This window comes from Salvelinus sp. IW2-2015, linkage group LG33 (assembly GCF_002910315.2).
Source record: "Salvelinus sp. IW2-2015 linkage group LG33, ASM291031v2, whole genome shotgun sequence".
Lineage (NCBI taxonomy): Eukaryota > Metazoa > Chordata > Actinopteri > Salmoniformes > Salmonidae > Salvelinus > Salvelinus sp. IW2-2015.
Window position 1 is genome coordinate 23,535,031 of NC_036872.1, and position 27,192 is coordinate 23,562,222.

The 27,192-nt window shown below is 42.0% G+C and overlaps 1 protein-coding gene across 2 annotated transcripts in view; it reads left to right on the forward strand.

Moving 5' to 3' along the window:
* LOC111957858 (synaptic vesicle glycoprotein 2C-like) overlaps positions 1-27,192 on the forward strand; it is a 57,235-nt gene that overhangs the window by 13,810 nt on the left and 16,233 nt on the right. The window contains exons 2-3 of one of the 2 annotated variants that reach the window (XM_023978903.2): positions 290-1,100; positions 26,593-26,773. In XM_023978903.2, the coding sequence (XP_023834671.1) occupies positions 494-1,100; positions 26,593-26,773 (788 nt within the window). In that variant the 5' untranslated portion in view covers positions 290-493. Of the gene's footprint in view, positions 1-289; positions 1,101-18,576; positions 18,679-26,592; positions 26,774-27,192 lie in introns of those variants that run through there. The other variant, XM_070436926.1, reaches the window with a different exon arrangement.

Sequence of the window (27,192 nt, forward strand, 5' to 3'; positions counted from 1 at the left end):
CCCCCCCCCCTTCTGTCTCTCCTTTCTGTCTCTCTCCCCCTGTCTTTCTCTCTCTCCCCCTGTCTTACTTTCTCTCCCCCTGGCTTTCTGTCTCTCCCCTGTCTCTTTTTCTCCCTCCTCCTGTCTTTCTTCCCCCCCTCTTTCTGTCTCTCCCCCTGTCTTTCTGTCTCTCCCCTGTCTCTTTCTCTCCCTCCCGTCTTTCTGTCCCCCCTCTTTCTCTCTCCCTGTCTTTCTGTCTCTCTCTCCCCGTATTTCTTTCCCCCCTTCTCTTTGTCTATTTCTCCCACAGCCGGACCAATGAACACCACAGCCAGTGAGGGTATCTTCCTGTGGTGACTGCAGAGTCCAGGGTTTTCCCCTGTTGCATCTCCAGATCCACCACTCTGCTTCACTCTGCTCTGCTCCCAAACCCCTCCACCAGCTTACATCCATCCCCCTCTGCCCCCTTCCTACCCCCCTGTACTTCCACCCCTGAACCTCCATCAGAGTTATAATGGACGACAGCTACGATAACAGGACATCCTTAGTGAAGGGGGCCAAGGACATCGCCAAGGAGGCCAAGCGGCACGCCGTGAAAAAGGTCAACAAGGTCGTGGACAGCGCCACAGACGAGTACTCCCAGCGCAAATACAGCCGTTTCGAGGACGAGGTAGACGTGGGGGACGACTTTTACCATAATCCCCTGAGGCAGGACGGAGGCTACAATGACAACGACCAGGCCAGTGATGCCAGCGATGCCACAGAGGGCCATGATGACGAAGATGAGATTTACGAGGGGGAGTACCAGGGGATCCCAGCAGCTGAAGACAGGCGGGCCAGGGAGGGGCAGGTGGCTCTGGGGCAGCCCGTCACAGACAGCCTGAGAGAACGTAAGGAGCTGGAGAAGGAGAGGCAAGCGGACGAGGAAGAACTGGCCCAGCAGTATGAGCTGATCATCCAGGAGTGTGGCCATGGCAGGTTCCAGTGGCAGCTGTTCCTGGTGCTGGGCCTGGCCCTCATGTCGGATGGGGTGGAGGTGTTTGTGGTGGGGTTCGTTCTGCCCAGCGCCGAGACGGACATGTGTGCTCTGGGTGGCTCCAACTCCAGATCTGGATGGCTAGGTAAGGGGTTTGGGGTTTGGAGTGCATGTGTGTGTTCATTTGTGTGTAAAACATCAAATCAAATAAAACTTTACTGGCCACATACACATATTTAGCAGAAATTATTGCGGGTGTAGCGAAATGCATGAATGCTATAGCAGGTTTGTGTAAGAAGGAGACAGGATTAAATTACTGTTGTCCACCTAGACTAGGCTCAAATCCCTTTCATTCGCGTGACGAACAGATGGAAATACAGGGGGTAGAGATTGGGGTACCTTGTGAGAATTCGTCTGCAAGTGGGTAACCCGCCTCTACCATCCATTCTACTGGCCAACGGGCAATCACTGGAGAATAAACTGGATGATCTCCGTTTGAGACTATCCTACCAACGGGATATAAAAAACTGTAATATCTTATGTTTCACCGACAACACGGATAATATACAGCTGGCTGGGTTTTTGTGCATCAGCAGGACAGAACAGCTATGTCTGGGAAGACGAGGGGTGGGGTGTGTGTCTATTTGTCAATAACAGCTGGTGCGCAATGTCTAATATTAAGGAAGTATTGAGGTATTGCTTGCCTGAGGTAGAGTACCTAATGATAAGCTGTAGACTACACTATCTACCAAGAGAGTTTTCATCTATATTTTTCATAGCCGTCCATTTGACAAATCTGACCATAATTATATCCTCCTGATTCCTGCTTACTAGCAAAAACTAAAGCAGGAAGTACCAATACGGAAGTGGTCAGATGACGCGGATGCTACGTTACAGGACTGTTTTGCTAGCACAGATTGGAATATGTTCCGGGAATCATCCAATGGCATTGAGGAGTATACCACCTCAGTCACCAGCTTCGACAATAAGTGCATCGACAACGTCGTCCCCACAGTGACCGTATGTACATATCCCAACCAGAAGCCATGGATTACAGGCAACATCCGCACCGAGCTAAAGGCTAGAGCTGCCGCTTTCAAGGAGCGGAACACTAATCCGGACGCTTATAAGAAATCCCACTATGCCCTCAGATGAACCAACAAACAGGCAATGCGTCAATACAGGACTAAGATTGAATCCTACTACACCGGCTCTGACGCTCGTCAGATGTGGCAGGGCTTGCAAATTATTACGGACTACAAAGGGAAACCCAGCCGCGAGCTGACCAGTGACGCAAGCTTTCCAGATGAGCTAAATGCCTTTTATTCTCTCTTCGAGGCAAGCAACGCTGAAGCATGCATGAGAGCAACAGCTGTTCTGGARGACTGTGTGATCACGCTCTCCGTAAAACATGTCAACATTCACCAGGCCGCGGGGCCAGATGGATTACCAGGACGTGTACTCAGAGCATGCATGTCTTCACTGACATTTTCAAACTCTCCCTGACTGAGTCTGTAATACCTACATGTTTCAAGCAGACCACCATAGTCCCTGTGCCCAAGAAAGTGAAGGTAACCTGCCTAAATCCTAAACTCAAAGCACATGAAGTGCTTTGAAAGGCTGGTCATGGCTCACATCCACAACAATATCCCGAAAACCCTAGATCCACTCCAATTCGCATACCGCCCCAACAGATCCCCAGATGACATAATCTCAATCGCACTCACACTGCCCTTTCCCACCTGGACAAAAGGAACACCTATGTGAGAATGCTATCCATTGACTACAGCTCAGCATTCAACACCATAGTGCCCTCAAAGCTCATTACTAAGCTAAGGATCCTGGGACTAAACACCTCCCTCTGCAACTGGATCCTGGACTTCATGACGGGCCGACCCCAGGTGGTAAGAGTAGGCAACAACACATCTGCCATGCTGATCCTCAATGCGGGGGCCTCTCAGGGTGCATGCTTAGGCCCCTCCTGTACTCCCTGTTTACCCACGCCTGCGTTGCCAAGCAGGAATACAACACCATCATTAAGTTTGATGACGGAGCTAGGAGTGTTGGATCAGACTGTGCAGTAAAGGTGCGTTGTCACACGTCATCAGAGTGCACACCTGAACACTGTATGCTGGAAAACACTCGGTTGGTTATTTTTGATTAAAACAAAAACCGCTATTCATTAAACACGAATACCAAACTTGTTTTTGTGTGGATTCTGCGATGCGGTTAGCTTTTAACAGCTAGGAAACACCGCTAACCATACAATAGTGCTAGGTGGCTGTAGTACAAAAACGTTGTGGGAAAGCCACATTGTTAAAAACTTTTTGTAAACAACTGGCTGCAGTAAAGTGCCAACCTGGATACTAAGGAGATCCTGAGGGAAATCGACGACTATCAATAGCTTTACGCTATGGAGGAACAACATACTCCATCATGGAGAGATCTGGCTACCTCACAAAAGAACCAGACAAAAAACGAAAGACAGATTCATCTATTTACCTACCGTTGAAGTAGAGGCTAGTGCTCTGGCTGGAATCCATGCAACACTGGACAAGTTGTGTGAGGAGGTAGCAGGGCTGAGGGGGAGATTGGAGTTTAGCCAGAGTGAAATTCTCACGCTCCAAGGAGAGAACAAGGCACTCACAGCCAAGTTAAAAATCCACGATTCCAACATGGATTGTCTACTCAGGGAAAACAGGGTGATGAGGGAGTCGCTACTAGACATACAAAGTCGTAGCATGCGTGAAAGTCTAATATTTTCTGGGATTCCTGAGGACGCATCCAATAATCCAGAGGGAGCGATCAGAGAATTCATGCAATCCGCCTTGAAACTTCCCCTAGAGACTGTAAACAAGGTGGCTTTCCACCCCCGAGTAGACAGACTCGGAGCGACAAGACCAAGGGTCCCCGACCGATCATCGCAAAATTTGAACACTACCAACAAAAGGAGCTGATTAATAGCACGGGGAGGGACCTTAAAGGGACCATATTCGGTCTCAATTACCAATTTCCACAGGGAGATAAACGAACGTCGCAAGAGGCTGTATCCTGTACAGATGCAACAGAGGGAGAGGAGTAAGCATGTCTTTCTCATTGTGGACAAACTCTTTATAGATGGACAGCTATTCCGAGACAGCTCCATAACACCATGGCTGTACTAAATTCTACAGGGGCTTCAGGTTAGGAAAAAAATAAAGCATGGGAACTGTAAAAATATCTGAACACTATGAAGTGGATATGAKCACACCTGTACTCAATTACATGCTCGCTTACACATATGGACTTATACATACACATACACTCTTGGTCTCGCTCTCTTCTCTCACTCTTTCTTTCTCTTTTCCCTTCTCTTCTCTCCCTCTCTCCATTGTCAAGAACTGTTCTATAATTTAATGTTTCTTGTTTGTCTATCTTTTCTATGTCTTTGTCTACATGTTTATGTAACGGATGTGAAATGGCTAGCTAGTTAGCGGGTACGCGCTAATAGCGTTTCAGTCAGTTACGTCACTTGCTCTGAAACCTAGGAGTAGTGTTTCCCCTTGCTCTGCAAGGGCCGCGGCCTTTGTAGAGCGATGGGTAACGATGCTTCGTGGGCGACCGTTGTTGATGTGTGCAGAGGGTCCCTGGTTCGCGCCCGAGGTCGGAGCAAGGGGACGGTTTAAAGTTATACTGTTACATTTATATATGTTTACAACAAGCAAGGGAAATATATCTGAATAGGGGCATTGGGGAGTAACAACATATTGTACGGGATACATTTGTAAAGCCGTCTCTATAGTAATGCAATGTCTCTTTCATAATCATGTGAAACGTCAGTTACTATGGAAATGCTGGGATGTGTTTTTCAATGATTTTAAAGGCAATTATGATGCAACTATGATGGTGATACGATATGGATTACAATTATCATGAATATTAAGGCTATACGCACTACATGTTACACACAGACACTCAACCATGCAAATTGGCGGGGTTATTATTTATTTGGACATCCCACATTATAGTCTTACTCTTATACAGACATCGAACACACTATCACTAAATCACATCCAATATCATACACATCAACTTTCTCAGATTTACTACACACATAATATCTTGTATCAATTTTCTAATATCTGTGGCATTTGCTCACAGGCAAGGGAATAAAACAAATATTGCTAGAACCTATTTCTTGAATTCTAAATATCAGACATTTGAAAGCTCTACTTTTGATTGTTATAATACCTCTGATGGCAATAACTTTACAAGCACTAATTATGGTCAATTTAGACTGAGAATAGAATCTAGTTATGGTAAGGTGGAATAAAAGGTTCAAATCAAAGGTTAAAAAAGTTTTAATAGGAGACAGAATGCGATTGGATCATCTAATTGGCCTTCACATAACTCTTATAGAATTTCCACATGGACATTGGAAATTTAAACAGAGTTTACTGGAGGAAAACTTATTTTTAACTAAGACAAAATAATTTATAACTGAATTGTTCCAGTATAATATAGGTTCAGCAAATCCCCTTATTGTTTGGGATACCTTTAAATGTACATTCAGAGGTCATTCAATATTCATGTAACAAGTGCGCTGAGAGTCGGGAAGCAAGTACAGGGAGTGGGTGTTTTAATAAATAAACAAAACAATAAACACGAAACACAAACAACGCACCGACATGAAACAGAGTCAATAACACCTGAGGAAAGAGGGGAGTGACAGATATAGGGAAGATAATCAAGGAGGTGATGGAGTCCAGGGGAGTGTCATGAGGCACAGGTGCATGAGACGATGGTGACAGGTGTGCGGGATAATCAGCAGCCTGATGACCTAGAGGCCGGAGGGGGAGTATACGTGACAATTCATCAATAATAAAAAGGCAGTTTCTGGCTAAAGAGACAGGACTAACAAGGGAAATACATGAACTGATAGTACAGATGGACAGCAAAAAAAAAACAATACTACAGAGATACAAAATAAGTTGGAGGAAAAACTAAAAGAACTAGAGGGACTTATTCAAGAACGATCTAATGTAATCTATTACAAAATAAAGCAAAGTAGATGGAATATGGTGAAAAATGCACAAAATTATTCCTGAATCTCCAACACAGGAACGCTAACAAAAAGAATTTGCAGACACTCGTTACTGAAGACGGAGTCATCTATGATTCGCCGAATGATATTTTAAAAGTGGAAGCTAAATATTTTAAGCAGATGTTCTCTTTTCCGTCTCATCCTCCCACTGAATGAAGATTACAGTAAGGAATTATTTCCAAATAATACAAAAATGTCCAGAAAGATCAGTGCTAAGGCCAAATTACAGAGGAATAACTTTTTGAGGCTATTAAATCCTTTCAGTATGGAAAAACCCCGGGGCTTGATGGCATACAGGTAGAGGTCGAGCCTTTTTTGATATACTAAAAGCTCCATTGTTAGATTGTTTTAACTACTCCTATAGAAATAGTAGTCTGTCAGGTACTCAACAGGGAGGTTTGATTTCTCTATTATTAAAACAAGACCCAGATGGCAAATATAAAGACCCAGTCTATCTAAAAAACTGGAGGCCCCTTACACTTCAATGTTGTGATGCAAAAATACTAGCCAAATGCATAGCACTCAGAATTAAAAAGGTTTTACCAGGTATTGTTCATCCTGATCAGACAGGTTTTTTACATGAACGATACATTGGAGATAATATACGACAACTACTAGAAATAATAGAATATCATGAAACGTCCAAGAAGCCAGGCCTGGTATTTATAGCAGACTTTGAAAAGGCATTTGATAAAGTAATACTGAATTTGATTTATAAATGCCTGGATTTTTTTCAATTTCGGTGATTCTCTTATAAAATGGGTAAAAGTAATGTATAGCAACCCCAGGTGTAAAATAGTAAATAACGGCTACTTCTCAGAGTTTTGAATTGTCAAGAGGAGTTAAATAAGGGTGTCTGATGTTACCATGTCACGTTGTTTGTAATAATGGTCGGACCAAGGCGCAGCGTACGTAGAGTTCCACATATTTTATTAGAGAAAGTGAAACTTAGAAAAAACCTAAACAAATAAGAATAAACGAACTGTGACGACAATGCAGTGCTAACAGGAAACTAAACATAAACAATATCCCATAACCCACAGGTGTAAAAAATGCTACTTAAGTATGATCCCCAATTAGAGACAACGATAGCCAGCTGCCTCTAATTGGGAATCATGACAAAACCCCAACATGCCAAAACACATAGAAAATATAAACTAGACTAACCCCCCTTGTCACGCCCTGACCTACTCTACCATAGAAAATAAAGGCTTTCTATGGTCAGGACGTGACACACCATATCTATTCGTTATGGCCATCAAAATGCTAGCTATTAAAATCAGATCCAATAACAACATTAGAGGATTAGAAATCCAAGGCTTAAAAACAAAGGTGTCCATGTATGCCGATGACTCAAGTTTTATATTAAGTCCGCAAGCTAGATCCCTGCAATGTCTCATTGAAGATCTAGATAACTTTTCTGTACTCTCTGGACTAAAATCTAATTTTGTTAAGTGTACAATATGACGTATTGGATCTTTAAAAAATACAACTTTCACATTCCCCTGCAGTTTACCTATAAAATGGGCTGACGGTGAAGTAGACATAGTTGGTATTCATGTCACAAAATATATAAATAAGCTCTCCACAATGAATTTCAATAGAAAACTTGTAAAGATAAACAAGGTCCTGCAACCATGGAGGTAAATACCTGTCTATTTATGGAAAAATTGCCCTGATTAACTCCTTAGTCATATGTCAGTTTACTCACTTACTTATGGTGCTGCCTACTCCTGATGATTAGTTTTCCAAATCGTATGATCAAAAAATATTTTGCTTTATCTGGGACGCTAAACCAGACAAAATAAAGCGACTGTACCATACAGATTGCAAAATAGTTGGGAAGAGATTTTTGATGTACCGATTCCATGGTACAGGGTGTATGAGTTGATATATAAAACAATGCAAGATTCAAGACTTTGTGCTTTTCAGCAAAAATTATTATTATAGAATTATTGCCACCAACAAAATGTTGAATATATGGGGAATAAAATCATCTAAGCTCTGCAGATTCTGTTGTGAGGATACAGAATCAATAGACCATTTATTTTGGTACTATTTTGTCATTTTCAGCCATTCCTGAACCTGAGACCAGAAACAGGTTCAGGAATAGCAGAAAATGCATAACATTGATCTAAAACTGACCCTAGAAATAGTACTGTTAGGAGATCTGGAGAGACCGGGTCAGTCAATTACTAATATACTAATACTCTTAGTAAAAGTATTTATCATCAACTCGCAATCTGTGGATTCTATTCGATTAGATAGATTGAAATTGTACGTTAAACATCACAGCATAGTTGAAAGAAATATGTTGCGTAGAAATCCAAAGAGGTTGGCCAGCAGAGATAGGTGGGATAGGCTGAGGGAAGCTGAGGGTTGGAATGTGGAATTGGAGAGAAGTGGGAGTGGAGTTGCTGGGCGAGAGATAGAATGATGGTCAAAGATAAAAGTATAAAAAATAAAGTCAAAATAAAACATAATAAAAAGTAAGTTTGAATGACACTGAGGGGCAGTGTTTTTACAGCTAATGCCGGTTTGCCTGAGGCTGATGCAGTGCAGGCGTTAGTACACATGCATATACACACACTCTCATTCAAATACACACATACACGGACACACACACATGTAAATAGTGCCAGACATGCACTCAAACATATACAATTGGCCTTGCTGCTATGATTGTAGTCGTCCTTGATATCTTTAGTTTTTTTTTGCATTGTTGTTTCTGTTTTCCTTTGTCTTTTTCCTCTTGGTGCACGGATCCCTTTAACGGGATCATTTTCGTAAACAACCGCTGAATTGCAGGGCGCCAAATAAAATAAAAATTGCTAAAAATATTTATTTTCATGAAATCACAAGTGAAATATACCAAAACACAGCTTAGCTTGTTGTTAATCCACCTATCGTGTCAGATTTTGAAAATATGCTTTACATCGAAAGCAATCCAAGCGTTTGTGAGTTTATCGATCACTAGACAAAACATTACGAACAGCTAGCAGCAATGTAGATTGGTCACGAAAGCCAGAAAAGCAATAAAATTAATCGCTTACCTTTGATGATCTTCAGATTTTTGCACTCACGAGACTCCCAGTTACACATTAAATGTTCCTTTTGTTCGATAAATATTATTTTTATATCCAAAAACCTCCATTTGTTTGGTGCGTTATGTTCAGAAATCAACAGGCTCGAGCAGTCATGAACGACAGACGAAAATTCCAAATAGTATCTGTAAAGTTTGTAGAAACATGTCAAACGTTTTTAATAATCAATCAGGTTGTTTTTAACATAAATAATCGATAATATTTCAACCGGACTGTAAACTATTCAATACAGGAGAGAAAGAAAATGTCGAGCGACCAGTGTCGCGCGCATGCACTAATGGACATCCGTCTATCCACTGACGCGATTTGATAAATCTCGCACATTTTTCAGAATAAAAGCTTGAAACTATGTCTAAAGACTGTTCACACCCCGAGGAAGCCATAGGAAAAGGAATCTGGTTGATATCCCTTTAAATGGACGAAAGGCAGGCAATGGAACAGTGATTTTTCAAAATAAGAGTCACTTCCGGGTTGGATTTCCTCAGGTTTTCGCCTGCAAAATCAGTTCTGTTATACTCACAAACAATATTTTGACAGTTTTGGAAACTTTAGAGTGTTTTCTATCCTACTCTGTCAATTATATGCATATTCTAGCATCTGGACCTGAGAAATAGGCAGCTTACATTGGGAACGTTATTTTTCCAAACATAAAAATTCTGCCCCCTAGCTTCAAGAGGTTATTAAATTGTCTTGGTTGTTGGTGCATTGGGGTGGGTGGGTGGATCTTGGGGGTGGGGAATTAAATTCATTAAAATTTTTATTTATTTATTATTCTTGGAGGGGGGAATGGGGGAGGGGTCTCGGATGGTTAAGGGGCAGCTATTGGGGAACTGTGGGGGGATCTTGGAGGGTTCGGGTCCCCGTTTTTGGCCTTTTGGGAGATCTGTCGACATGCCCTTGAGCAGGGCATTGACCCTGTATACTTCTGTGTGTCGCTCTGAATGGGAGTCTGTTGGATGACTGGTATGATGTAGTTGTTGAGCGCTTTCACTGCAAGTATATTGTATATTTTGGATTAATAAAAAATAATCGTTTGCTGACAGCACAACAGTGGTAGGCCTGATCACCGACAACGATGAGACAGCCTATAGGGTGGAGGTCAGAGCCTATAGGGTGGAGGTCACATAACCTCTCCCTCAACGTGAGCAAGACAAAGGAGCTGATCGTGGACTACAGGAAAAGGAGGGCCGAACACTCCCCCATTCACATCGATGGGGCTGTAGGGGAACGCGTCGAGAGTTTCAAGATCCTTGGTGTCCACATCACCAACAAACTATCATTGTCCAAACACGCCAAGCAAGTCATGAAGAGGGCACGACAACACCTTTTCCCCCTCAGGAGACTGAAAAGACTTGGCATGGGTCCCCAGATCCTCAAAAAGTTCTACAGCTGCACCATTGAGAGCATCCTGACCGGTTGCATCACCGCCTGGTATGGCAACTGCTCGGCATATGAACACAAGGCGCTACAGAGGGTAGTGTGTACAGGCCAAGCTCCCCCTTTGTTTTTACACTGCTGCTACTCGCTGTTTATTATCTATGCATAGTCACTTTACCCCTACCTACATGTACAAATTACCGACTAACCTGTACCCCCTCACATTGACTCGGTACCGGTACTGCCTGTATATAGCCTCATTATTGTTATTTTATTGTGTTAAAAATATATATATACTTTAGTTTATTTAGTAAATATTTTCTTAACTCTATTTCTTGAGCTGCATTGTTGGTTAAGGGCTTGTATGAAAGAATTTCACGATAAGGTAGACCTGTTGTATTCGGTGCATGTGACAAATAACATTTGATTCGATTCGATTAGAGTACAGTGTAAAGGCATCCACATACATAGGTTCGGTTTGCTCCTAGCAGACCTCAGCTAGGCAAAGCGACCGTCTGTGCTCTCATACTCCCTAAAGACCTTTGCTTGGAAACGAGGAAAAAATAAGCAATATTACTGTTGCTTGTCCCTCTTGATTAAACAGACTACCCTTGCCAATCGGGAAACTCTTGGGTATATTATGGTGGACTGTCATTACAATTGCTTTTCGGGAACCTGGTAAAATTATTAAATCATTGTCAGCATGCAGTCAAAGCTTTAACCAATTTTGGAGCTAACTAGTGCTCTCCAATCGTATCCTGATATCGACAGCATATGGGAGTTGTATTCATGACATTGATAACTTAGCTAGCTAATATACATTTTAAGAAAACAAGTTATATTAAGTGGCTAGCTAGCTAGCGTTAGCAACATTTGGTGGTCAATGAGACTGAGAGAGCTAATTTAGCTAACCAGCTGAGTTAGCAAACAATGTAACAAAACTATAATTTAGGATTTGGAAAATCCGACGACAGTTGCTATCCATTGGAGCACTGCGATTGGTTTCCCAAATTTCTGGGGCGGGGTTTAGCGAAGTCGAGCTAAGATGTTTGGCGCAGTATTTCTTGGTCGTCACTAGTTACCACAGCCACAGAGTCATAAACCCTGCCTATTTCTAAAATGTCCCACATTAAAATATGATTTTAAACCTAACCTAATTAACCACACTGCTAACCGTATGTCTAACTCAAACCTTAAATTAAGACCAAATAACACATTTTAGTTTTCATACATTTTTTAGGATATAGCCAATTTGGACTTTTGGATGTGCTATCTAATGGAAACCGTATTTCTCAAGTAAATACAMGTGAATGAAAACTAGTCGTCTCTCGTTGAATGACAACAAAACCTTCATGTTCCTACTCCTACTAGAAGTAGTTCTGTTGACCAGTCACCGACGAAAGGGCGTAGACTTCGGCTACCAAACTTTGACTTGCCTAAAAAAGACCAAAATCAACAAAAACGTCACAAAATGTTGTCATATATGCGCAAACTGTTTCGACTGGGTGTAAAAAGTCCTCAATTGTCAAACTTGAGTAAAAGTAAAGATACCTTTAGAAAATGACTCAAGTAAAACTGAAAGTCACGCAGTAAAATTCTACTTGAGTTAAAGTCTAAAAGTATTTGGTTTTAAATGTACTTGGAACTGCTCAAATGTACTTAAGTATCAAAAGTAAAAGTATAAACCATTTAGAATTCCATATATTAAGCAAACCAGATGGCATTATTTTTTWWWTTTTTTTATTGACGGATAGCCAGGGGCACACTCCAGCAGACATCATTTACAAATTAAGCATTTGTGTTTAGTGAGTCTGCCAGTTCAGAGGCAGTAGGGATGGCCAGGGATGTTCTCTTGATAAGTGTGTGAATTTGACAATTTTCCTGTCAAAATGTAACGAGTACTTTTGGGTGTCAGGGAAAATGTATGGAGTAAAAATTACATACTTTTCTTTAGGAATGTAGTGAAGTAAAAGTAAAAGTTGGCAAAAATATAAATAGTAAAGTAAAGTACAGATACTACCCAAAACTACTTAAGTAGTACTTTAAAGTATTTTTACTTAAGTACTTTACACCACTGCTGGGAAGCATACGGTAAGCTTCATGGTATGTTGATTTCTTTTCCCGTGTTGAGGGACTAGTTTTCCCAATGTGTTAACTTGGAGCCACAATAGTGCAAATGGTTGCAGGTCTGTAATCCATCACTAACAAGTCTGACATTACATGTGTGTCCAGGGGCTTTCTGTGTCATACTGTAAAAACATGGAATCAGTCAGCCCTCAACTCCCCTGCACAGTGAACCATAGCACTGCTACTTATGTTGCTCCACGCCCTTATTCATCACGCATTGTTGGGAAGGGCACGTAAGGAAGCATTTCACTGTAATTCTACACCTGTTGTTTACGAAGCATGTGACAAATACAATTTGATTTGCTTAATCATGTCCCCTCTTTTTCCATCTCTCTCGCTTTTTCTTTCTCCTCTCACTCCTCTCTGATTGCCTCGAGGCTCCTCCCCTGATGAGGTGACTTAGGCTGAACGTGATTGGGTTTGTTTGTTTGGGTGGGTGTGTGTGTGTGTGGACACACTCCATGATTACTTTGACCTTGTTGGAATCCAATTGGGCTTTTACAGGATAATTATACTTAATTACAGTAAACAAATGGTAAAGAGGGTATGTGCTATACAGGTGCCATGACAATACTGTATCTATTCTACATTAAAAAGGTAGACTACATGTAACTCAATTGCTGTTGAGTAGAGCTCAGTGGTCCAAGCATAGGTGATATGTCTCTGTTAATGATGCTATGAGTATAGTCTCAAACTGCCAACTTACTGGTAGGCCAACACTTTTACTGGCTCACTTTATCTAGGTGTTTGTCTCTTTTCTGCAAAGCATAAATTGTGCCTAAGATTCAAATACACTAAATAATTTGCAAAGGCCACAAATCATTCTATTTCAAAAGCACCAAAAGCACCAAAAGCATATTTAATTACACATCTGTACATTCTGTATCAGTACAACATGGGTCATAGGTTTGGTGGTTAGTTCGTTACACTTGAGGAGACTTAGTTTCCATGCAGACGGATCTCAGGGAAACATTAATCACATCCCAGAGACTGAGGCTTCGCATCGCAGGGTGGTCAAACTGAGCCCAGTGTAACTGAATAAAGCAATATGAAAAACACAAAGGCCTGTACGGGATGCACAACAAATATTACAGAATTCAATTTGGACCTAACAAGATCCCACGGGAATCTTAACTGCTGCATGTGAATGAGGGAGGAATGAGAGGTTCTAGAGTGGGAGGTGAAAAGGAGAGAGAGAACAGTGAGCAAAAAGAGAAGGATAAAGGGGAGTGGCAGGAATGGCATCGAGTGAAGAGAAAATGAAGAAAGAATGATATAGGGGAGGAGAAAGGAAGAGGGATAAATGGGATGGCGGGAGGAAAAAGTAAGTAACAGAGGAGAAGGAGAGGAGAGGGAGCAGAGAGGGAGGGAGGGGGAGATGAGCTGAGGAGAGGAGGGAGATGGGGGGAGAGAGAGAGGAGATGTGGGGAAGGGAGAGGGGAGCAGAGGTTGAGAAGGGAGGAAATGTGGGGAGGTGAGGGAGCAGAGAGTGAGGGAGAGGGATGTGGGATGAGAGGGAGCAGAGAGGGAAGGGGGATGTGGGAGGAGAGGGAGCAGAGAGGGAAGGGAATGTGGGAGGAAAGAGAGCGGAGAGGGAAGGGGGATGTGGGAGGAAAGGGAGCGGAGAGGGAAAGGGGAATGTGGGAGGAAAGGGAGCGGAGAGGGAAGGGGGATGTGGGAGGAAAGGAGAGGGAGAGGGAAGGGAGGATGTGGGAGGAAAGGGAGAGGGAAGGGGATGTGGAGGAAAGGGAGAGGAAGGGGGATGTGGGAGGAAAGGGAGAGGGAAGGGGATGTGGGAGGAAAGGGAGCAGAGAGGGAGGCAAGAGGAAGGAGAGACTTATCTTCCTAACACCTCATTCTTATGACTTTCCACTCTTAGCTGTTCCTCCTTTTCTCTTTCTGTACGCTCTTTACTTTCTCAACCACTTTTTCTTCGTTCTCCCCTTTTTTTAGTCTCCTATTCTCTCTTGCATCTCTCTCCCTCTTCCCCTCTTCTACCTGCCTCCCCTCCCTAAAATCTGTCCATGGTGCTTGAGCAAGGCACTTAACCCTAATTTGTTCAGGGGCACCATAGTAGTATGGCTGACCCAGTAAACAACACATTTTACTGCACCTTTCTGGTGTATGTGATAATCAAACATATTTTTTAATCTCTCTCTCTGTCTCTCTGTCCTATGGTGCTAGTAGGTGGCAGCTGTGAGTATCTGCATGGTCCAGGCAGGGGCAGCTGAGCATGGCTAAACTGCAGTGAGATCGCAGTGCCACGTGCCGGAGCAATTATTACAATGACACGGAATAACTAGCGCAGAAGTGTGGTAGGGAAGAGAGGCGTGTAATGTGTGAATGTGTGGGGGAGGGGGCGATGGGAGTGTGAGCATGTTGGGCGGCTGGCACAGAAACCTGCAGCCACCAGCAATATCAGTGTAATAGTGCTGTCTTATCGAGCGCTCATTGAATCAAAATACTTCATGCCTATCTGTTCATTACCCTTAATGCAAGGAAGCTTAGACGCATTACTGAGCTGAATGAGATATCCCATTTTGCTTGCACTCCTAGACCAAGATAAGTATACTTTCATAAAGATTTTATTGAAATCTTTGCTACCAACCAAAATCAGTCAGAGCCCCAATCTTTCTTTCTGCGGGGGTGGTGGTTTCCTTCCGGCAAAGAGGGGGCATGAAACCCATCAAGCCTGACATGATGTAGTACAAATGTGATTACATGCTGCTCAGTGTAAATGAGCTAAAGAAGGAAAAGGAGAGGAGAGGAAAAAGGGGAGGAGAGGAGGAGAAGAAAAGGAGAGCAGAGGTGAGGAGATGGGAGGAGATGAGAGGGGAAGAATGGGAGGGGAGGAAAGGAAAGAGGAAAGATATAAGAAAGAGGAGAGGAGGACACAAGCAGAAAAACAAGAGCGGGGAGAGAGAAGCACAGACGGAAAGAAAGCAGAGAGGAAATGAAAGATCAGAATAGAGGAGAAAAGAGATGAGAGAAGAGGTAAAGTGAGAGAATGAAACAGTGAAAGATACAGGGAATCACCCCACCGTTGTTCACATCGACAGAGTTAGCTCCAGACATGCATGCTGTAGTCCTCTATATGCTGTATGAATAAAACAGAGCAAGCATTTTGTGTGGCGCTGAAACAGTTTGCCCCTCTAAGAGCGAAGAGCATCAAAGCGTGAAATCGGAAAAGAGGCCATGATGCAGCTGAGCGCTCTCACCACTCTCATGGGGTTCCTCAGGATCTGACAGCACAAACACCACCACCACACCAGTCACTAGGGTCTTCCTCTCTTTCTCCATCCCTCTCCCCCTCCATCCATCTCTCCTCTCCCTTTCTTCAACTCCTCTCACACTCTATTTCTCTGAACTCCCCTCCTCTCTATCTCTCACTCTCTTATTCTTCACTCCTTTCCTTTTTTTCAGATCTTCTGCCTCGTTCTCCTCTCACTCCATCCTAATTTTCTCCACCCTTTTCTATTTACTTACAGTATTCCCCTCTCATTTTCTATTTGCCCTTATCATCTCCCCTTTACTCTTTTTCTTTCATCATCTCATCTTTCATTGTCTAGTTTTCAAGAGCTGCTGAATGATGATACTTAACTGTGTGTTTGTGTGTGTGTTCTGCCGCACTGCTCAGCTCCAGCGCCTCTCCCTTTAGAGAGTGTGTCTGAGTGTTTGCTGAACATTCCCTGTTTTGGAAATGTGTTTGGACATATCTGGGATCTATGCTAGTGCTTTGGTGCAGTTCTGACTCAGGGTGTTTATTTGATGACGCTGTACCACAGTTTCGTTGCCATGCCGTTCACCAGTCCCAATTCAAATACTGTGTATTCTTTTAGTTTGCTCCTAATATCTGCATGCTCCATTTTAGTTCAAACTTCCACACTGGTCCCAAATAATTGCAGTAGTGGGTGTGTTTTGCTGTCAAAGACTCAGCCTTGTTGCACCCTGTTGAAGAAACCCAATCACCCAGACAGTCAGTAGTTTCAGAGACCCTGCTCTCTTCTATCACCTCCTGCTTGGCCACAGATCACCTCATCATCGCTACTCTCCTCTCTCACAGACTCTCTTCCCCTCCAGAAACAGACTCTCTCTCACCCTGTCCTTCCCCTAGACATTCTAGATGTGACCTGTGTAGACATGCTGTCATCTATCTCTCCCTCCAGCAGGCCTCTGGGCCACAGCCTATAAATTTAAATTGTGTTCACATGTGAATAGCCTTAGCTTTCCTCACTTTGCTTCTCTATGGATGGTGAGGGTAAGCCTGTGACAGAGGCTAACATGTGAATAGACCTGCCTGTCTGTTGGCCTGCAGGTTTGAATAAAGCCAAGCTAAATCAATACATCAGCTGAGTTTGATAGTGAGGGAATTCCAGGTAATTTTAGTTAAGAGTCTTTGAGCTGCCTCACCATCTTCTCTCTCTCTTTCTCAAACACCCCCCCCCCCCCCCTCTCTCCAATGTCGCCTCTCTCTCTCGTCCTAACCAGTGAATCAGCCATGACAGGACAGGGAGTGGCTGAGATAATGGGGAGCACTGAGCCACTCTGACAAACAGGGCTGTCTGTCTCTAGGCTGGTCTTAATTGAGGGGTTGTCGTGTCTTTGGTATCGTTAAATTGAAGACTTATAGTTTTTATCATAGATTCCTATAATTAGGGATTACGCATCACTTGAGTAATAACGTAACTAATTAACTATGAATTCGAGGGCACCAGGGAAGTTATTAGATTACAAGGTTATAATTTCCCAATCTACCTTTTCGTATTTCCATCTGATCACATGTCCTCTAATTAAAGATTTATTTACTCTACCTTACGTCAGTCTCATTCCACATCGTAAATCGTATCTGCACGAACCCACTTTCACTATGAGTCACCATACATCAATTGTCTTAAATCATTTATTTATTACTAAACTAATTAATTCACAGAAATGCATAAACAAACAAACTTAAAATAGTTACATGAAATGGTGGAAGGAATATGCCCTAGTGGGCTAAACCGGCATGGGGCTGTTAGACAAAGGGAAAGTTGCGTTCGACTAAGAATTCACTACAGAGTCCATAATTATAACAATTGACAGCAATCCTTACAAATGAACGCTCACTCATTCGGGAACAATTGCAATCAATATATATATAGTTACGTCCAGTGTGTGTGTCGCCTTGGTCGTTGGAGAAAGTTTGTTTTGGTTGGAGTGAAGTTCTGTCTCGTTGTGGATTGTTCTGAGGGACATTCGTTAAAGAATGATTGTTTCGGCGGTTGTTTCTTCGCGTTCAATGATACAGAATTCCTAGCTGCAGACTAGAAGTCAATATCAAAGACTTGTTCTCATTCGTCTTAAGAGTTAACCACGTGGTATGGTAAAGATTCCGCAGTCTGGTCTCAAACCTTGGCCTCTCGTTATCGAGGTAAGCTGGTCTACAACCTTGTCCTCTCGTGATTGAGAGAAACATGGTCTGGGTAATTTCTTAAGAGTTGGCTTTTATTCAGATAGCAGAGAGGGGTGGCCATGGTCTCTGACCCAACTGGCTCAGGGGCGGTCCTTGGATTTAGTTCAAATACAACCAAATAGTTCAAATACAAATACAATTGTATTTTCCTTCAATAAACAGTTCAAAATCATATTACACAATTATACAAACAGTATCATACTCACTCATTCATTTTATACAACAAACAGATGTTAACCTCATATCTGAGGTTATTTTATATAAACAGCGGTATGGTAATGTGGTCAACCCGTCTCTCCTGAGTTTCCCACATGGGGACAAATGGACCGGTTCATAGCTGGACTTACACCGATCATTCCTACTTGTGCAGGAATATGAAATATGTTCGTACCTCAAGTTCTGTGAGGTGGAAGAGAATTCCTTTGTCCTGAAAGTTTACCCCCTGTCTTAATACTGTTTGTGGTGGGGAGATTCTCAGGAATTTACGACATCTCTCTGTGATCACAGCATGGGTTGAAGGAGTGGAGGCAGGGAGAGGGGGATGGGGTTTGCTATACCCACGCAGGCAACGTCATGACAGGTGAATGTCTATTTTGTCATATTTATTCCTGTATGTCATTTAGTATAGCAGCACTGTATAATATTTAGTAATAATGTGTAATACAGTTGAAGTCGGAAGTTTACATACACTTAGGTTGGAGTCATTAAAACTTGTTTTTCAACCACTCCACACATTTCTTGTTAACAAACTATAGTTTTGGGAAGTCGGTGAGGACATCTACTTGGTGCATGACACAAGTAATCTTTCCAACAATTGTTTATAGACAGATTATTTCATGTATAATTCACTGTATCACAATTCCAGTGGGTCAGAAGTTTACATACACTAAGTTGACTGTGCCTTTAAACAGCTTGGAAAATTCCAGAAAATTATGTCATGGCTTTAGAAGCTTCTGATGGCCTAATTGACATCATTTGAGTCAATTGGAGGTGTACCTGCGGATGTATTTCAAGGCCTACCTTCAAACTCAGTGCTTCTTTGCTTGACATCATGGGAAAATCAAAAGAAATCAGCCAAGACCTTAATAAAAAAAATTGTTGACCTCCACAAGTCTGGTTCATCCTTGGGAGCAATTTCCAAATGCCTGAAGGTACCACGTTCATCTGTACAAACAATAGTACGCAAGTATAAACACCATGGGACCACGCAGCCGTCATACCGGTCAGGAAGGAGATGCATTCTGTCTCCTAGAGATGAACGTCCTTTGGTGCGAAAAGTACAAATCAATCCCAGAACAACAGCAAAGGACCTTGTGAAGATGCTGGAGGAAACAGGTACAAAAGTATCTATATCCAAAGTAAAATAAGTCCTATATCGACATAACCTGAAAGTTTGCTCAGCAAGGAAGAAGCCACTGCCCCAAAGCCGCCATAAAAAAGCCAGACTACGGTTTGCAACTGCACATGGGGACAAAGATCGTACTTTTTGGTCTGATGAAACAAAAATAGAACTGTTTGGCCATAATGGCCATTGTTATATTTGTAGGAAAAAGGGGGAGGCTTGCAAGCCGAAGAACACCATCCCAACCGTGAAGCACGGGGGTGGCAGCATCATGTTGTGGGGGTGCTTTGCTGCAGGAGGGACTGGTGCACTTCACAAAATAGATGGCTTCGTGAGGGAGTAAAATTATGTGGATACATTGAAGCAACATCTCAAGACATCAGTCAGGAAGATAAAACTTGGTCGCAAATGGGTCTTCCAAATGGACAATAACTCCAAGCGTACTTCCAAAGTTGTGGCAAAATGGCTTAAGGACAACAAAGTCAAGGTATTGGAGTGGCCATCACAAAGCCCTGACCTCAATCCTATAGAAAATCTGTGGGCAGAACTGAAAAAGCGTGTGCGAGCAAGGAGGCCTTACAAACCTGACTCGGTTACACCAGCTCTGTCAGGAGGAATGGGCCAAAATTCACCCAACTTATTGTAGGAAACTTGTGGAAGGCTACCCGAAACGTTTGACCCAAGTTAAACAATTTAAAGGCAATGCTACCAAATACTAATTGAGTATATGTAAACTTCTGACCCACTGGGAATGTGATGAAAGAAATAAAAGCTGAAATAAAACATTCTCTCTACTATTATTCTGACATTTCACATTCTTAAAATAAAGTAGTGATCCTAAATTACCTAAAACAGGGAATTTGTACTTGGATTAAATGTCAGGAATTGTGAAAAACTGAGTTTAAATGTATTTGGCTAAGGTGTATGTAAACTTCCGACTTCAACTGTATGTATGCAATGAAGATTCTTATCTTATGTAATGATTTTAAATGCACTAGTTTTTAAAAACTTTTTCGAAAGTGTAACTAGTCTTGTTTCGATGCTCTGTCAAATACTACTCCCAGTTTGCTGCAGCGTAATAATTGCTTGGGTTGGTCCAGGAGCAAACTGGCGTCTAGCAAAGTGCCTGGTCATAAACAGAGCTTCAGGACAGTCAGGGGGATTGAACCTATAGTGCGTAGACTAGATTCTGGACAGTTAAAGATGATAAATATATTGTCCGAAGTCATACAGCTTTTATGTGTGGCTGTATAGCATATACAGTTCCTTGCAAAAGTATTCATCCCCCTTCATGTTTTTCCTATTATGTTGCATTACAACCTGCAATTTAAATGCATTTTTTAAATGCATTGGATTTCATGTAATGGACGTACACAAAATAGTCCAAATTGGTGAAGTGAAATTAAAAGAATAACTTGTTTCAAAAAATTCTAAAAAATAAAAAACTGAAAAGTGATGCATGCATATGTATTCACCCCAATTACCTTCAGAAATCACATAATTAGTTAGATTGCACACAGGTGGACTTTATTTAAGTGTCACATGATCTCAGTATATACAGTATATCACAAAAGTGAGTACACCCCTCGCATTTTTGTAAATATTTGAGTATATCTTTTCATGTGACAACACTGAAGAAATTACACTTTGCCACAATGTCAAGTAGTGAATGTACAGCTTGTATAACAGTGTAAATGTGCTGTCCCCTCAAAATAACTCAACACACAGCCATTAATGTCAAAACCGCTGGCAACAAAAGTGAGTACACCCCTAAGTGAAAATGTCKAAATTGGGCCCAATTAGCCATTTTCCCTCCCCGGTGTCATGTGACTCGTTAGTGTTACAAGGTCTCAGGTGTAAATGGGGAGCAGGTGTGTTAAATTTGGTGTCATCGCTCTCACATTCCCTCATACTGACTGGTCACTGGAAGTTCAACATGGCACCTCATGGCAAAGAACTCTCTGAGGATATGAAAAAAATAATTGTTGCTATACATAAAGATGGCCTGGGCTATAAGAAGATTGCCAAGACCCTGAAACTGAGCTGCAGCACGGTGGTCAAGACCATCCTGGTAGGATATTGACCTCATCCTGTCAGTAGAGGATGCCTGGTTGCTCTTTAAAAGTGCTTTCCACACGATCTTAAATAAGCATCTTCAAAAGCCAATCCCACCGTACCTTCTCCGCTATGCAATCTGGTTTCCGAGCTGGTCATGGGTGCACCTCAGCCACGCTCAAGGTCCTAAACGATATCAGAACCGCCATCGATAAAATACAGTACTGTGCAGCCGTCTTCATCGACCTGGCCAAGGCTTTTGACTCTGTCAATCACCACATTCTTATCGGCAGACTCAATAGCCTTGGTATCTCAAATGACTGCCTCGCCTGGTTCATCAACTACTTCTCAGACAGAGTTCAGTGTSWKAWKMSYGYGSSRSTMMTSRSSYSKRCTSMSYSWSTRTWTYMGGGMGRSKCASYGMMRWKWWRTCMSSSCSKSWCTRTTRTCTSTATACATCAATGATGTCGCTCTTGCTGCTGGTGATTCTCTGATCCACATCTACACAGACAACACTATTCTGTATACATCTGGCCCTTCTTTGGACACTGTGTTAACAAACCTCCAAACGATCTTCAATGCCATACAACTCTCCTTCCGTGGCCTGCAACTGCTTTTAAATGCTAGTAAAAGTAAATGCATGCTAAACACCGTCTAGCTGGCGACCGAGGTCAGCTTGCAGGCGCCCGGCCCACCACAAGGAGTCGCTTGAGCGCGATGGGACAAGGAAATCCCGGCTGGCCAAACCCTCCACTAAACCGGACAACACTGTGCCAATTGTGCGCCGCCTCACGGGTCTCCCGGTCACGGCCGGCTGTGACACAGCTGGGAATGTCAATGCAATCAAACTAGCAAGGGCAATGATCACAAGTTAGTCATAACGTGGCTAATAGGATAGTGTATCTATTTATGTAACTATTTATTTAGCAAGGTAAAAACACGGAGCCTAACATTAGCTAGCTGGCTGCTACAGCTAGAGATGCAGGTGTCATTTGGTTAGCTAGCAAGAAATGTGAATCGCTTTGCTAGCTAGCTAGTTATGCTGAACTTGAAAGACTAATCCATGTTGTGTTTATAAATTCACTCTGGCTATCTACTCCGATTTCTCGTCTTAGCGTGCCAGAGGCCCCAAAAATACCTGAGGAATTTACGAATGTGCAACACCCGATGAATATGACCGGTGTCAGTAAATGTTGGCCAAAAAAGTTATTAAATTGTGATCAGCAGCACAGTTAGTCACTAATGCTCTAGATACCATGTAAACAGCCTAACCAGCTCTGCTAGGGCAAGTAAAATGGCCAGAGGGAGGTGTTCTCTCATTTTATGTCTGGAAGTAGCTCTGAATTTACTAACGGACAATCTGACAACGCTCTGAATTTAGGAACGACAGAGCGCACCCTGGAGGCAACTCTGGAGGCACCCTTAGTTGTCAATCAAATTTGTTTTGGCATATATCAAATGTGCGGGCAAGCAGGGAAATTCCCATTCAGTTGTCAAAATGTGGGTTGGGACAAGCATGCATTGGCAGGCAAGCTGCAGAAGGATGAGCAGGCTACTTTTCCCCCATCGTTTATCAGTGCAATTTTAATCTCCAACTAGCTGAAAACATTTGAGTGGGTTTATCTAATGTTCCCTCATTAGATTTTAGCTCATCTCTCTCTGGCTAGCATTAGTTTTCGATGTTGTTGATGTGCATAACTGAGGGAGAGAAAGCCTACCTTTTCAAGGTTGTTTGATCAATAGGACTGTGAAGTTCCCAAATGTAAGAGGAATCCTGTTATATTTACATATTTTCAGAAATCCATTCAGGTGTATTTTGTGGCTTTTGACCAATGCGTTCTAATTATCTAAAGTCTGTTTCTACTGCCTGTAAACACACAGTCCAGTTCAAAGTGAATGATGGCAGGCCCATGTGGTAAATGCCTTATTTGCTTATAGGCCTACTGTAGCTCTGATTGGCTATGGCACACCGGTCTGCGTTGACGTTTTTATTAGGTTTTATTTACTGCAGTGTCAATTAATTGTCCAAACACATGGCCGCTTTCTATAGAGTTTTCACAAATACCTTACTATATGTACAGTGGATTTGGAAGGTTTTCAGACCCCTTCACTTTTCCACATTTTGTTACGTTACAGCCTTATTCTAAAATTGACTAAATAAACTAAAATGTCCTCATCACTCTACACACAATACTCCATAATGACAAAGTGAAAACAGGTTTTTCAAAATGTTTTGAAATATATATAAAATAAAAAAACAAATACCTTATTTACATAATTATTCAGACCCTTTGCTATGAGACTCAACATTGAGCTCAGGTGCATCCTGTTTCCATTGAGCTGTTTCCATCCTTGAGCTGTTTTTACAACTTGATTGGAGTCCAACTGTGGTAAATTCAATTGATTGGACATGATTTGGAAAGGCACACACCTGTCTATATAAGGTCCCACAGTTGACAGTGCATGTCAGAGCAAAAACCAAGCCATGAGGTCAAAGAAATTGTCCGTAGAGTGCCGAGACAGGATTGTGTCAAGGCACAGATCTGGGGAAGGGTACCAAAATATTTCTGCAGCATTGAAGGTCCCCAAGAACACAGTGGCCTCCATCATTCTTAAATGGAAGAAGTTTGGAACCACCAAGACTCTGATGAAACCAAGATTGAACTCTTCTGCCTTAATGCCAAGTGTCACATCTGAAAGAAACCTGGCACCATCCTTACGGTGAAGCATGCTGGTGGCAGCATCATGCTGTAGGGATGTTTTTCAGCGGCAGGGACTGGAGACTATAGTCAAGATCGAGGGAAAGATGAACAGCGCAAAGTACAGCAAGATCCTTGATGAAAACCTGCTCCAGAGCATTCAGGACATCAGACTGGGGCGAAGGTTCACCTTCCAACAGGACAACGATCCTAAGCACACAGCCAAGACAACGTAGGAATGTCTTCGGGACAAGTCTCTGAATGTCTTTGAGTGGCTCAGCCAGAGGCCAAAGGTGCTTCAACAAAGTACTGAGCAAAGGTTCTGAATACTTATGTAAATGTGGTAGTTCAGTTTTTTTTTACATTTGCAAAAATTTCTAATAAACAGTTTTTGCTTTGTTATTTAGGGGTATTGTGTGTAGATTGATTATGTTTTTGTTTTTTTTAATCGAGCCTTCGAATAAGGCTGCAAGGTAAGAAAATGTGGAAAAAGTAAAGGGGTCTAAATACTTTCCGAATGCACTGTAATTCCCAAACATTGTATGAATTTATGAAAATGTTAAAATTGCCATATCTAAGTGCTGGCTTGWCAGAAAATGTAAAAAAATAAAATAAAATAAAAGTAATTCTTCCTGGGGGTGTATATGAATAGATTTTAATAACATTTAATTGGGTAAAAATGCTGTTAGTTCCACTTTAAAGGTCCCATGATGCTGTTTTTTTAAACCTCAATATCAAATAATTTCTCTGTAACAATTAAGTACTTTAATGTGATTGTTTTCAGTTAAAATTGTACAAAATAAACAAAAATAGCTTCTTAGCAAAGAGCAATTTCTCAAGCAAGAATTTTGCTAGGACTGTCGGAGTGGTCTGAGTGGGGAGGGGAAAACTGAAAACTAGCTGTTATTGGCAGAGGTTTGAAACTCTCTTATTGGTGTATGAACTAATTTACCAGGCAGGCCAAAACTCCATCCCACCAAAACAGGCTGAAATTTCTGGCAATTTTTACAATTTCTCAGTATTATTCCAACATTTTAGTGTGTGAAATATTAAGCAGAAAAATAAAAATGTTGACTGCACTGAGCCTTTAAATAATGTAATCCTAGAAATCCATACAAAATGGACTATGTGGCCATACCAGGACAATATGATTAAAGGTGGGTACTTTGAAGGCTTGAGAAGAGTACTCTCTTGTGAAGAGCAGAGTTCAGTAACAGTACTTTGGTGTTAATAATAGAGAAGAATGGATCATAGTGTTCCAGTCAGACACCAAGATCATGATCATCAGTGTGGGAAACCCATGCTGTTTTGTCTGGGGCATTGATTCCTCTCCACATTACAGACATTAAAAMGGAGCAGAGGCTTCTTTTTTAAAGTCACCCTATATTACTGACCACACTCTTTATCCCATTGATTTATGTTACACGAGTGGGTTCAGGTCTATTCCATTCTGTATTTACTCATCACATCACAGTGAGAATAGGAATGGGTTGCGTTTTACGGTAGGGAAAGTAAATCTTAATGTAATTCCTTAGCATTCTTACATGTAACAGGAATTCTATAGTTCTTAGTGTAAATATTTATGAAGTGTACTCTTGGGATGTGTAGTAATTAAACACAAAACTGGAAGAAAAGTGGAATCAAGGCGAGAGAGATACTTTGTTGTTCGGATCAACTTGTTCCTGCATGAGATATAGCTTTAACAGTCAAAAGTTAACATGAAAGAGCCGGATTTACCAAGTTGTTATTCTACCAAACAACACTTATACATCTCCCCTCATGAGAATTGAAATGTATTATTCAACACAGATTGAGTCATTCAACAGATTTAGTGATTAAACGTCCTTATTGACGAACGATCATCAACACTAATGGGCCTTAATGATGCTCCATACTTTACTGTGACACTTTTACACCCTTTACTTTAGCAGCTAGCCCACTCTGACGAGCCATGAATCTCAATGGCTGCGTTCCAAATGGCACCCTATTCCCTATATATTGCACTACTTTTGACTAGAGCCTTATGGACCTTGGTCAAAAGTAGTGCACTGTAAAATAGGGTGCCATTTGAGATGTACCAAAAGTCTCCTGGCAGGGATCTGATGTCAGGTACAGAGGGACTAGAAGTGATTATGACATTGCATATTAAAATAGCAGGGGATATATATATTTGAACTTGTGTTCTGCATAAGGGTCCATTAGACGATATGAGTTCATTAGGATTAGCTTTTAAGAGCTTCCGCAGCCTCTCTTAACTACACAGTCAAAATTCACAGAGTATTATTTGTTGATTTGTTTGAAGGTCCAAAGACAATTGCTTTGATAATTGCTTTGTGCTGTGCAAATAGACATGGTTAAAATCTAAAGTCACCCCCCCCCCCTCTCTCTCTCTCTGCAGGCAGTATTGTGTACCTGGGGATGATGTTGGGAGCGTTTTTCTGGGGGGGCATGTCAGACAAGGTGGGCCGCAGACAGTGTCTGCTCATCTGCATGTGTGTGAACGGCTTCTTCGCCTTCCTGTCCTCCTTCGTTCAGGGCTACGGCATGTTCCTGCTCTGCCGCGTGATCGCAGGCTTTGGGTGAGTCTGACTGACCAGGCTAAGAATGGAAAGCAATGTGGCATGTGCTACTTATGTCTTAAAGAATGGAGTAATGAATCCCCATAATAATGCACAATAAACAAACAATAGGACACTGCAAACTCCAAATGACACTGGAGATTCAAACATGTATTGTGAGTTGTGACATGAACAAGACAACTGACTTAGCTATGCAGCCTAATTGGGACAAAACTATCTACAACCTTGATGAATCCTTTCAACTCCTTCATCAAATAGTCCTGCAGTGCTACTTTCTTAACTCCTTAATTCCCATAGACTGCCTTTCACAGTAGATCATCATTAATTCATCATRTTATGTTGTAATTCATCTGTTTTGGTTTCTTTAATGAAGATGTACACTGAACAAAAATATACGCAACATGTAAAGTGTTGGTCCC